This window comes from Pseudopodoces humilis, chromosome 2, assembly GCF_049639895.1.
Source record: "Pseudopodoces humilis isolate 2021_Gansu_Grassland_sample_001 chromosome 2, ASM4963989v1, whole genome shotgun sequence".
Lineage (NCBI taxonomy): Eukaryota > Metazoa > Chordata > Aves > Passeriformes > Paridae > Pseudopodoces > Pseudopodoces humilis.
The window spans coordinates 8,597,918-8,612,086 of record NC_142201.1 but is presented as its reverse complement, the minus strand read 5'-3'; the positions used below and the strand labels follow the sequence as shown (position 1 = coordinate 8,612,086).

Genomic DNA, 14,169 nt, shown 5'->3' with positions numbered 1-14,169 from the left:
TTACAGTCAAATTCTCTCAGCTGGGGACACAGACAAAATCACAAATGCAGCTTCTTGCTAAAGGTGTTATAGCCCTTGCTCTGCTCATCATTTTAGCATTTGGAACAGTGGTTACTCTGATGGCAAAAGCAGCTGTGAAATGGTGGCTTAACTTGAAAATAAAGTACTCTTCACAGAAATTAATTTGTTATGTAGGCATGCAATGAGAATACTAACTAGTTATTAAGGTAATGAAATACTATTAATATAAGCACTTAAATTCAAAATATGTATATTTTGTGATATCAATGTATATTTTTGTGATAAAAGTTTGGAATATTTACAGAATAACTGTAGGACTGAAGAATTTCATAGAAATCAATAGCATCAAAGAATATAATAGAAAATTAAATAGACATGAGCATATGTGATGGGGAAATCTATCATAACTAATCATAAGGTTTACAAAGTTAGTTAATTTGTGTTTTTACTTCAGATAGCAGTAAATCTTACCCTTCCTTTCTCTCAAGCAGATGGTTTAATATTAGCAACTGTCTAAACACTTTCATAATTTGGATACTGGTGATTAATTTTATTGGTGAAAGCATCCATTTCAAATGTTGAAACTAATTTATCTCTTACCATTATTACACTCTCAGCAACCGGCTTGAACGTGAGAGGATACTGAACTGTTTCACCTACAGGCACATTTATTACAGAAGGGCCATGAAAACACTGTCCTTCCAAAGTTGCTTCAAACCTCCAGTCCTCACAGGATAAGTTACTCTGAAAGAAAATCAAAGATGTAAATTAGATTATGCGTTTAAATTTTTTAATGTGCATTTCAGCTTTCACTTGCAGCTATCACCACATCAGAGCACAGTCCTCATTTTCTCCAAGTACTTACTCAGAGTGCCTTTGGGAAGAATAAAAGCAGTGTATTTTAAAAATGAAACAAGCTAATGATAAATCTGTTATTCCTGGCAGCCAAAGGTACAGAACCCCTACTTTCAGTAGCAATACTGTCAGCAGGAATACTCATTAGAAGAACATGAGCATGATCTAGCTAATGGTGAAGATGGAATTTTTAAGTATCATTTTAAACATTTACAAGTATCTTCATGGTGCTGTTTAATGCTTGCCAAAATTCTGTTCCTATTCCATCTGCAGAAAATCTTGGCACACCCCTTTGAAGAGCTGATGTGGTGTGCTGGCATATATTGCCTCATTTGGCCACTGACAGTGTTACAGGATCAGTCTTAGGAATTGAGAACTCCATCACCAAAGCAGAATTTATAGTCCTGTGTCCTCAGAATCTGGTTTTTCAAGAGACAAAACTACTTTAAAGAATGCCTGTCTTGAGCAGTATGAGCCTGTGTCTATAGAAGAAACATCTTTATCTTGCATCCAGATGTATCACAAGACTGCTTGATGATGGTAAAAAGTGAGATATTTCATAATATATGCTTAAAGGCTGTCTAAAAATAGCAAAAACAAAATCATCCTATTCAGCCTCCTGCTATTTGAAAGAACCAATTGACCAAACATCCAGTCTGAAAAAAAATAAAATAAATAACACTCATCTGAAAGATAAAATAAACTGTCACTCATGAGCTAATTCATGCCTTGTCAAACAGAGAAGATTAATCTCATTTGATCTATGAGAAGAGGAGGTAATCTGTTGACCTATAAAGGTCTTCATCCATGGAAAATTGCATACAAACATCAGAGATAAAGAATGGATTTCAGGGAATAGAGATGATACTTCAGTCTTTGTTCCTGTCTATGAAAGTCTCAGAATCAAAAAACCTGTGGTCATGAGAGCTAATCCAGAGCTACGCACACCTACAGTACCATGTGTCTAAGGTCTGATTAATATGTATGATTAATGCTTCAGTGTTACTTGGAAAATTTCCCAGTAGTCAAGGTCTGTGTGGAATGTTGAGGTTTGTGTAGTGCCTCAGTTTTACAAAAAACTTCCATCACCATGTCTCCAATTCTGTAATAACAATGACATCATCTCTGGTAGAAAATACAAAAGAAAAAAGTATGATGTTCTCATGCCAACGATAAAATGAAAGGGAAAAAAAGACAACAAAATTTTATTTTTATTATCATGCTTTTTTATCTCCACAATATCAGGAAAAGCTTTATCCATCTGAGAACCAGCTGGTCAGGTATAAAACTGTCAGGTCATCACTCTCTGCTAATCTAACATTTTAAAACTTGGGATGGAGGAAAAACATCATCAGGATTGGCCTAGGTTCTGGAGGACTGTGAAAATTTGGGTGCTTAAGTTGTTTTATTTTTAGTGGTTTCTAGTACAATTGGTATCAGATGTTTCCTTTATCTACAGTAGTGATGATTACATCAATATGTAACACAAATATTTCTTCTTAATCTTTAACACAAAAACTTTTCATCTGGAGAAATGTAGTTGACAAAAATGGTCACTGTGAAATTCCTTTCTAACAAATCCTTCTAACATGGCATGAATTTGTCTAAAAGTGTCTTCTAAAGAAAGATATTAAGGATGACCATAAACATTAGAAAATTAAAAGAAAATATTTGTTACATTCTACTGCCTTATACTTGTTCATTAGTAGCTTTAATTAATTAATCATCTAATTCCTACAGGATCTCTGCTTAATGGAAAATCTCATCCAAAGCCTGTCAAGTGAATTAATTTAAACACAATTTAATGCTGACGGAGTCAGAATCTCCTCACAGGACTGCGGGTGGTTCAACCCAAGGTACATAATAATTGTATTGGACCTACACCTGCAGAGATAAAACAGCTGCATTCATCTCATGCTTGAGAAAATTATGGAAACTCCAAAAGAAACCAGTCACAGATCTCAGATTCAGCTGGGCTTTTATTCTGTTTGTGTCACTAATTCACTGTATGGCTTTAAGCAAACCAGCTGACCACTTAATTTGCTCCATTAGAAAGTGTTCCACCTAACACACATTATGACTCTTAGTTTGCTTGTGTCTGTAAAAAGTGCTTTGAGCACTAAATAGTTGGTTTAAGAAACTAATTTTAGCAGATTGAGTAACTCCAGTTCCACAATGAGCATATCTTTTTTCCATAGATTATTTAAGAAAATTTAAATGACAAATACAATACTGTTAATAAAAATATAAAAATATGGGAGAATTTCTGGTAGTTGGAGAAGCTCCAGCTAGAATGAGTAATATAGAAATGTAAAATATCTAACTCCTAAAAATTGAACACTCTGAAGTGAAAAATCCATCAGAAGAATAAAGCAAATCTGTTTAGAAAGTGCCTATTTAAGCAAGGTAGAAAATCCCCTTACCTTTATGTGTTATGTATCAGTTGTTTTTAGGCTAATGTAACATTCAAAAAAAATCAGTGTTTAATACATAAATTAATAATATCTTAAAACTTGTATGCAAGAAGAGATAGCACTGTAATATATATTTTCTTTTTTTCTTTCTGAGGTACTAGTTCCTTGTCTACTCTCAATATTTGACAGAGAATTCAGTATGGTCTTTCCCCAGATATTCAGTCCTGTTTGAATCTGCCCCCACTCTTTTGACTGCAAAATCTCAAAATAATTTCTCTATAAATTAGCTCAACAGTATTCCTTAGTAGCTCTACAATCAAAAGTACATGGACAAAACTGTAGTTCAGACCTCAGAAAATATTTTACTGGTTCTATCTTTTAAAGAATCTTTATTCCTTCTCTCACAGATTAAGTTCCTTCCCTATAATTTTTGTTGTGTTTGGTTGTTTTGAGCTTGGTTTTTTGTTTTTTGTTTTTTTGTTTTATTTAAGTTCTCTAAAATTTGACCAATATTTTTCCGAGAGAGATGATATTGCACCCATCTTCGCTCTGGTCTTACTTTTCATGTGCCAAGGGTTTCATACACAAAATAGATATGATAAAACTATTCATTATATACTGGCTATGCTTACCACATTTTTTTAACTGTGTAATACAGTTCTTCTATTTTATTCCTCAGCATATCTTTTTTTTTTTTTCTTCAGTAATAGTGTAGTTATTCCCTAAATTAAATAACTACTTTTCTCACTTTCACTGTGATATCATTAAATAATAGACCAACAATTTTCAAAAGAAAAATATCAAAATTAAACCCATCAGACTAATAATTAACTTGAAGTAAATTATTTTTCTCCACAGGTTTTCTATTATCTACGACATGGGCTTTGGGAAATAATACTCAAGTCAGTATTTACATGCATTTCTGCATTTCAGGACTGCAAATTTTAACAGTATTGATCTTAATTTAGTTAGCAGCAGTAGAGTGAACTTACAATTGGAATTTCCTGAGTCACCATCTGGTAAGCTGGAGATAGAAATTCGAGCTGTGCATCGGCCTGGTCTGCATTCACCACACATTCAACCTCATAGACACGAATGTCACAGGACGACTTCAGAATAACCTGACAGTGGTAGCAACCAGCATGCTTAGGAGTGAATTTTAGAGGAAACTCAACTGTATCAATTCCACCTAAAAAAAAATATTAAAAACAATATTTGTTTTCCCTATATATAATATATATATATATATATATATATATATTGTGGTGGTGTAAAGCTTTTCAGGAACACTGAATTCACAAGCAGAATCTGAAGAGGTTTCCAATAAACTGTAGGAGAGTCTCCCCAGCAGTACATGCAAAAATTTCTAAGAAACAACAGAGTTTTAGGAGAGTTACCATATAAGTTAGTTTCCTAAAAATGGTATATTGAAGCATGTAAGCAATATTTTCTACTGATTTTAGCAGTGTGCAGAGAGAGTTACTTTAAAATATCTCTTAAATCTAGTAGTAGAATTTAACATACATGAATTTCTTGAAATATTTTTAAAAGTATACAAGCTACTACACTTTTGTCAATGGCTACCATCACAGATACCAGTGACAGTACAGTATATTTGGCTGAGTACCCCCAGCAACTACTGAAATTGTGTTAAATGTAGTAATTCTCCTGACAGTTCATTAGACATTTTTCTATGCCAAATTTTGGAATGAAAGTGTGAGTTTCTAAAATCATCAGGGGTGTCCAAGCTGAAACAGATTCATGGAAAGTCACATTTTCACAATCTGCAGCACACAGGGAAAACTCCCCACTGTCATCTCTAGGGCAAGGAAGAAGCAGTACAAATGCTGTCCATCTTTGAACAGAGCCAGGTCTAACAAGTCTGCTGCAAAGATTTCCTCGTCTCTTCTTGCTTACAGAAAAGATCAGACTCTTCCACAGGATTTTAAGCCCCTTGGTAGCCCTTGCAGGACACATTCCAGAAGAGAAAAGAAGGCACACGGGGAACTCCACTGATGGACATAAAGAGTTCCTCAGTCCCAAGGTTCTCTAAGAAACGTAGAAAAACCACATGAAGACTGCAGCTGTAAAAACTGAAGTCTTACATGTAACAAAGACTGATTTCTCTTCACTGTTTTCAAGGTTAGAAAATAATGCCTAAAGGTGGAAAAAGATGATAAAGGAAGTCAGAGACATCATTATGACACAACAGAACCTTACAGATAAAACTCCAAACAATGCGATTCTCTCTGAGGGGGAGCACCAAACAAAGTCTTGTGAAATTTTCCCTTTTCTCCTTCATTTGGCTTATTTTCTGATGGTATGCATGACAACTGGATTCAAACTATTCTGATATCTTCAATGACAACAACTGAATTTTGAAAGTGAAATCAATTTTCATTTGCAATGCTGCTCATTCTCTTCCACCCCGCAGTGATCCTCGTGTTCACATCTCACCTCTGAAAATGAACACCTAACTGAGGTTTTCTTGTGGCTTTATGTCATCACTGTGTTAAACATCACTATGTTTTTTTCCACAATAAAAGCTCAAGTTCAAGAGACAAATCACACAGAGTGACATATTCATCTTTTAACATTACTAGACTATCAGAAAGATTATAAATTGCACTTCAGGTTTAACCCTCTCTGAAATAACTCATTTGTTCTCTTTTAAAGACAAGATTAATGGCCTGGTAATTTTTTAATTATTACCAATATGTCCTATTTTAGCATTGAATTATTATCCCCATGGGCTACCTTCCACAGAAATAAACTGAGTTTGTCAGTTATGCATTCTTCAATCCATCAGCACAGTCCCTGTCAACAGGAATTATTTTAATATTTTGAAATAAAACATTTTCTTTAAAGTACACATTTTAAATACTTTCATTTCAAATTAATGTTTAAATCTGTACTTGAAGAAATACAGTATACCAAAAGATCCAATATATTTCTGTACAAATTCTACTTTCTTGCACTAAATGGAAATTTTAATTACTAATTACTAAGGTTATTTTTCCCTGAGTGGGACCCATATTTGAAATGCACTCTTTCAAACAGAAATGTGTCCTATAGAAAAATTTAAAAAGAAAAACCATGAAAAGTACATTCCATAATTATAATATTTAGTATGGCATTACTTTAATAATTTTATTTTCTTATGCATTTAGAAAATACATTTTAGAATAAGTCAGTTGAATAACTTAAATATTATACTCAATTACAATGAATCAAAAGGAAAGCAAGTAAATTGGTTACATTTATTCAATGTGATAAGTATCTTCTGCAGTCATACATGGTACCTCCAAATCAAAATAACTAAAGAAATCATTTGTCCACAAATTATAGGTGAAGATTGAATTTTTTTCCCTGCAAAATGTTTTTTAAATACCATAAAGTAAAGTGGGCTTAAAAATGTCTCAGTTTAGCATGTTTTGTTCTCTCAGTCTCATAAAAGACATTCAACAAAGATTAATTTAGGTTTATAGTCGAAGATTTAATCAACATAATCCATGGGGCCACAACTGGCTTACCTAACAATTTCTGAGACAAGAGTGTCAACAGTAAGTCATGGGCATAATTTGTTTAATTCCTATGCAGCAGGAGGCAGAGTCTGCATCCATCAAAAAGAACGATGCTGCAAGCATTTCTTCAGCAGTGAAAAGCCAGGCAGGGCAATGCAGGGGTTTGCTACAGTTTCCATCTCTACACAGGATTTTTATTATTCGACAGGGAAGCATTCCATGTGAAATAAGCTGACACTTTTATTTTCTAGATTTATGTCTGACAAATGCCTACAGGAAACATTCACTTGATCATGTTGGGTTTTGTTGTGAGACAGTTGTCAAAACAGAGGCATTTTCAAAAGCTAAACTTTTAGTGTGCAATTTTACCACTCTTTGTCGGAAAACTATATTACAGCAAACAGGCACTGGTCATGTCCTCTGGCAACTGCCTGGCATTTTGTGTCATTTATTTATTACAAAACACAATCTGATCACCAGAACTAACAAAGTTCATGTCCTCTGGTTCTTAAAAATATTATAACTCATCATTTTAAATCTGCCTGAATTCAAAATCCTCTAACTGCATTATCCTACAAACAGTACCTTTCAAAGAAAACTAATGACAGTTGTTTTGACATCAAAATGTAAGAAAAAACATATTCTGTAAGGTAATAACAGCCCATAGTAATCACTGTTTAGCCTTCTTACAAATTGTGGGAGGATGAAATGAGTAAAAATAGAAATGCTACTCTTCCACACCATAATCTGTTGTCATAATTTGTGAAGGTAGGAAAGTATGGGCCTTCAGCAGTTCATCAAATAATTGCACACTAGCTTTTATTCAGCAATGATGATTCTATCTATTCGGAATTTCAAAGCTAAATTTCTCACTGAACTTATCTCAGTCTCTGACACTATGAATGTGTCACAAACAGCTGGTTAAATTAATTTCAAGACTGAATTTGCAGGTATGGACTCCTAGAAGGTTAAATAAACAAACATAATTAAGAATCCAGACTTCTCACTTTTGTTTATATATTAGGTCTTCAAATGGGCTCATCTGAACCAGAACATCACTCAACACAGTAGTTGTGAAAATGCAACTGCTCTTTTATATCCTTTATTGAGTGCTGAAAATTTTTGAAATTTTTTTGCTACCACTGTGTATGTTTATTTATGATTTCCTTTCACTTTATCTTAACCAAACAGATTTCTAGGAGAGTTCCTAAAAAATTTACTAACGGGTTATTTGTTCCTTTTTCTGTTTAAATACAGTATACCATTACACATCTAAATAAAAAGTTAAATATGCTTAATCAGAAAAGGAAGATCTACTGGGGAAAAAAGAATGAAAGGTTTTCCTTAATTGATCTAAAAATTAAAATGGAAGACACTTTTCTTCAATGTCTTGTTATGAATTCTCAGCAGTTGTGTTTTTGTATCACTCAGAAGCCAGTGAGGAGCTGTGTGGCACTACAATAAATTAGTTGTAGGGAGCTGGTTGTTTAATAATCATTGTCCCTAATATTTATGAAAAATACTCACAGACACTTTAGAAAAAAGCAGTCACTACACCAGTGGGAAATGCTGCCAATTTTACTTAATACAGCTTTAAGAACCACGACATGATGGTGTTTTCTTAAGCCATTTGATGAATAGCCCCTGCTGAAAGGGATTAGCCAAATTATAAGGAATTTACATTGATAAAATAAGAGTATAATCCAAAGACTTGATCTAAAATTGCAACACAGTCAGAGCTAAGGTCTCTCTAAAACACACACAAAATTTACAAAAAAAATTCAAAACTGATTCTTTGTGACTGGAAGACTAAACAAAATTTCCTACAAACAAGGAAGAGAGCTCAGAATGATTACAAAGACTGCACTGAATGCATAAGGAAATACTACATGGAGAGAACATTAAAACCAGGTCTTTTATATTACTTACTGCAAAATAGTAAGTTAATGCATAATTAGTAATGAAGGCTTATAGCGAAAAGATATACTAAAAGCTAGCTAGAGACTTCTGTGGTGCGGTACCTTTCTTTTTTCAATCTAGATTTCTCTGAGGAAAGGTTTTCTTTATTAAAAAAAGAGAAAAAAATAAGTCAGTAGTTGCTTTACCAAAAGCCACAAAGAAGTCTGAACAATCTGAATAAATTAACTGTAGGAACAATTATTGAGAAAGTAGAAAATATCTAACACTTCCTGACAATTCTGTAGAGAAAGATTTCTCATTATTCACTGGGTAGAAAGGGATAAAAAAAAAAAAAAAAAGAAAAACAAGAGAATTCTTCTTGGATTTTCTTTCTAAGTGTAACAGCAGGGAGCCAACATTGTCAAATCCTGTAGGAAGAGGCAACAGAACTCTAATATTAGCTTTTGATACTGAATCCAAATTAGATAGCACAGTGCAACAACATTTTTTCATTGAAAATCAATTGTCAACTTTATTTATTTATGGACAATTTTGATGTGAAATAGTACAACCCAGCCACCAAAAAAGGGGTTTTCATTTTATATTCAGACCTAGGTTTTTTATGTTTATTTTTATAAACATAGGAAAACCCTAAACTATATAGAATGACAAAAAGCATTCCCAGTGCATGCTTGCCATAGAAAAGTTCAACAACGCACATGCTAATAAAATACACAAAGTGCTTATTAGGACACATTTGTTTAGGTGCATCTCCATATGAAAATTAAAATCTACCATTACCTTATTGAACTGCACACATCTAGCATTACTGATGGAATGTATTTATGTATTTATCATTTGATGTTGGGATTTGGTTATTGTTAAAAGGTATAAAATAAGGTATTGATATGTTAATACTGAAGCGTGCTGCTGCAATGTTTAGAACAGCCACTGCTGTCAATCATTTACTCACGTATATTTTCTTTCCTTTTAAAATTGTCTAGTCCAAGGGTATTGCTACCACATTTCCTGCTAATAGCCCAAGTGGTAATCTAAAGTAATTTCAAGGCAGAAGATTGGAAAAAAAAGCCAGCCTGAAAAAAGAAAACCAAAGAAACAGGAAGCCCTTCTTATAAAGTACTCGGGTGCTGCGGTATTGATGAACTGTCACAGGCAGCTCTGTGAAGTGCTCTGTCTCAGGAATTCCTATGTTTCCATTACTCAAACCAATTGTCAGTGTCACATTACAATGTATAAAGGCATAGCCTAGTCCAGAAAATTCCAGAATTTCCTAATTCTAGGATAAATCCTTATTTAATACCAAAACACTATTATGAGATGTTTCTCTTAGCATTAGAATTTCACCAAATAATTCTTATATTAAGCTCTAACGTGAAATTTAGAGCAAAAGAGTGTATCTTAGGAAAGCTTTCACTTTCTTTTTCAAAAGACTGAGTGTTAGAAAGATTTTTGTTTCTCTTGAGTTTGTTTGTATTTTATAAACCTCTCATTCATATAATTTTACAGGAATCATAAATTGTTTCATTACAAATCTCTGTCTTACGTACAAAATGCTGTGCTTTCTGCATAGAGCACTTAACAATCTTCACTGTCAGACATATTTTCCCTTTTTAAATAGCTACAGGTACCCTGAAAGGAACCTCTTTCCCTCAGAGATCACAGAGTCATCAAGGTATTCAATCTTTCAAGACCTTGAAAATAACTATAGAACTTGGCTGAACCCTTCCTCATTTGCAACCTTCGTTCTAAAGTGTGGAACAAGAACTGGATGTGCTGTTCCAGTATTATGTTCTCCTTCATAATACAATAACAGCACTTTTCAATACCTGCACTGTATTTTTTTCAGTTATGCATTCAAGGATCCTTGTTTTTCAAAATTTTACAACAAATCCTTTGATGAAAGAACAAGGGGGCTGATGTCAGAAGAACACAGAGTGGGAAGTAGAGCTGACAGCTTCAGTTCACACTGTGAGATAGGTACTCTGCTGCTTTGCAGATTTCTCAAACATTTTGAGAGACATTACTGCAAAAAAAAAAGCTCTTCTTCCCCTTTCTACCTATGTTATTTCATATTTGATATGTAACATTATTTAGCATAAAAACCACATTGTTCAAAGAAACCAAACTGCCTAAGAAGTTGTTCTGCTTAGTTAAAACTTAGTTGAAGCTGATTTTCAGCTGATTAATTGCTGAAAAGTCAAATAACACTGACTTTTCCACTAGTTTTCACAGTTCAGCTCAAAAATCCACAGCTATTTCCTTCTTTCCTAACCGCAGTGGGTGTTGTGCTGCTGGACAGAACCAGCAAATATTCAGCAGAAAAAATGCTTATAAAAGCTATTCAACTGAGATAATATAATAGCTCTGACTTACCAAACATGGTCCTTACCTGAAGGAAGAGTATACTCATTTGCACAGACACAGTTTTGCAAAATAAGACTGCATGGCAGGAAATCTTAAATAATGATAGTGATTATAAACACATATATGTATTACAAAATCAGTGACACTGGCAAATAAAGTCACAACTCAAGTTACAACTCTGAGCCATAAAAGCTCTCTATTCAAAGTTTCTTGTGCTTTCACCTTCGAAGGAACTTGTCAGTTTGGTGAAGCACGGAGGTGGTTTTGGATGCTATTTCCCTATTGCTAAAATTTGGAGCCATTATTTTAATCCCACTTGACATTTTATCCTTCTCATTTTTTCTTAACACCCCTCTAAGAAAAAGGCAACATATTTCAATGTTGCAACGTTTTTCTATTATGCCTAACATGACTTTCTGAATGTTCAATCTACCATTCTTTGGTTTGTAAAGCATTGCAGTTTTACTGTCAATTACCTTTCTCCTGGGCTATATATGGAGATTGAATTATTTCCCAGGCTATTTCTGATGACAGAGGGAAACTAAAGCTCCTAAAGATCCCATTTGAGACAAAGGTGAACAACCACCATGGTATGTGTCATGATCCTCTTACATACCAAATGGTTTAGCCTGCAGACTCTGTAGAATTCCAAATTTGCTTGCACTAAAATTCATATCTGATAACTATGTAAGAGTTCCAACTATTTTCACAAAATCTATGTCATTCCTAACTCAACAAAGTCTTTGTAAAATCTTCCAAATTAGTGAAACATTGTGCAATAACTACTGGTTCCTAAGGATTCCCTTTCCGATGACTCTCCAATAATGAGTGAACAACATTTTCTAAAGGTCTGCAGTCTTGGAAATGTATCAGTTTAGATCTATCCAAGTATGCAGTATGGGTTTTGATCAAGATATCACACTTGAAGTAAGGTAAACATACTCTACTCTTTTTATCTATTTGATCTGTAAACAATGACAAAAAAGTAATAAGTTCATTTAACAAGATCTATTTTACAAGAAAATGTTGTGAGTGGAATTGATTTTTTTACCTTCTAATTCCCTGTTGACACAGTTCTAAAAATACTGGTTGCACACTTCCTGCTACTGCAATCTAAGAAATTCTGATCTGAAGATTGATTTTAGTCAGCTTGCTTCCACCTTTGTTTTTCTTCATAAATCTAAGCCGTGTCATTTCTTCGGAGAACCAGCTATTCCCACCCTGAGGAAAGCTGCAACCATGGCTAAAATACTGCTGCTTTCTCAGACAATGATGTCAAAATTTTCAGATGAGACCAATGGTTTGCCCAGGACCACCAGCCAGGGACTTCTGACAATATTGGGTTTTGTAAGAGCCTGTAAATCCTCCTGTGTTTCCTCATTAGTGCAATAAATACACTGAATCAGTTGGCAAAGTCTTCCTACTGAACAAATACTTGTTTTCATGCTGTCACATGGTTATCTCAGCTTCCCTTTCTCAATGTTCTTTACCTCATCACCTCTGAATTCACTACAAAAGCCCCATTTATTTCTCTGCTCATCTTGACATTTCTACTCCCTCATGTAACTATAAACCATCCTAGAAAGAAAAAAAAATATATCAAAAAGATTGTGTACACTGTGGTATGATCTAATTTCTGACTTTACATTGATTACTCTCCTCTTTCAAATATTTGTTTAATATACTTTCATGAATAAAGAAACAGCATGAACTAAGAGTAAAATAACTACTTTTCCTCCCTGTAATGTAGTTCATTTACTACATTCCTTACTATAATGTAGTTTATACACAACATTTTTTGTAGTGAATACAATGTAATTAATATTCTAAATTTTTCAGCTATATTCATTCACATTTCCACTTCTAAAATAATTTGAGCAGTTCCTAAGCAACAGTGATCTGCCAACTGGTCAGTTAAGAACCTTTGTTATGAGACCATGATGGAGATCCTGGCAGGACATCAGATCTCTGTGTGCAGAGTTGGTTCTCTTTCCCCCAGCTGTTATTCTGCTCTTCTACAGCATAATCCAAAGAATCTCCTAAAACACTCAACAAAGCCATTGACTTTTTTTTTAGTTCACCTCTACACTAATTATGACACAAACACATTGTTATTAACTTGACAATGAAAGAGCTTCAACTAAGATTTAAATATCCTGCTGCACATGACATGTTCCAGCCTTCAGTGTTAAATCTATTCTAAAACTTCTACTGACTGCTCTTGTAGTCCCTCACCAATCTTGCTTCTAATACTGCCATAACTACTGCTGCCATCTTCCTAAAAATACACCCTAAAATGTTTTATAGCAGTTAAATTATATTTCAGTTAAAGTATCTCTAACAAAGACTTCTTTTAAAAAAAAAAATAGATTCCTTTTTTTTTCCAGGACAGAAACAAAATACATAAGATATACATTTAGCATCAAAAAACACCATGAAAGCACAGCTGGTTCCAGAGACACTTGGAGAAGTGAACTGCAGAAATATGCAGGACTACATTGATTAAGAAAAGAACTGATGAAACAAAACTAGATATGGGCTATGTATAATTCAAGTTTCTACAGATTTACATGAAGTTCCCCTCTGAAACTCATTTTCCCCAGACTCGAGCTATCTCAATGGCTCAAGTTGTTTTGAGGTTTTTTTTAAGAAATGCAACCTAGAGTGCTTTATAGATTTAAATAAAGCATTTTTAAAAAAACAACAAGATTTCAGTATAAAATTTAAGATACTATAAAAAATAGAGACAACAGAGTGACCAAAGATGGCAAGGTCATTCTGAAAGGTACTGCACAACTGTTCATTGATGTGGGACATCATTAGCTGAAATCTCCCCCTGGCTGGCTGAGGAGGGCAAAGAAAAGAGAAGTGATATGAGTGGCTCTATTTGAACACAGATCAGTGCTGGATGAGAAGTGGAAGAGAGAAATGGGAAGGGAGCACAAATTCAGGATCTGACAGATAAACAGACCAAATTAATTTGTCTTTTAGAGCAAGTCTCCTGTGCTTGTGTGCCTTTGAGAAAACCAATAAACCAATGGCAAGTGGAAAGCACTGGTTTGAGCTAATAT

General features: G+C 34.0%; 1 protein-coding gene across 1 annotated transcript in view; it reads right to left on the bottom strand.

Moving 5' to 3' along the window:
• The window catches only part of CFAP47 (cilia and flagella associated protein 47), a 260,715-nt gene that overhangs the window by 138,168 nt on the left and 108,378 nt on the right, over window positions 1-14,169 (bottom strand). The window contains exons 46-47 of the mRNA XM_088051635.1: window positions 4,283-4,479; window positions 622-765 (exon numbers count right to left, since the gene is read on the bottom strand). Coding sequence (XP_087907761.1) covers window positions 622-765; window positions 4,283-4,479 — 341 coding nt within the window. The remainder of the gene's footprint in view (window positions 1-621; window positions 766-4,282; window positions 4,480-14,169) is intronic.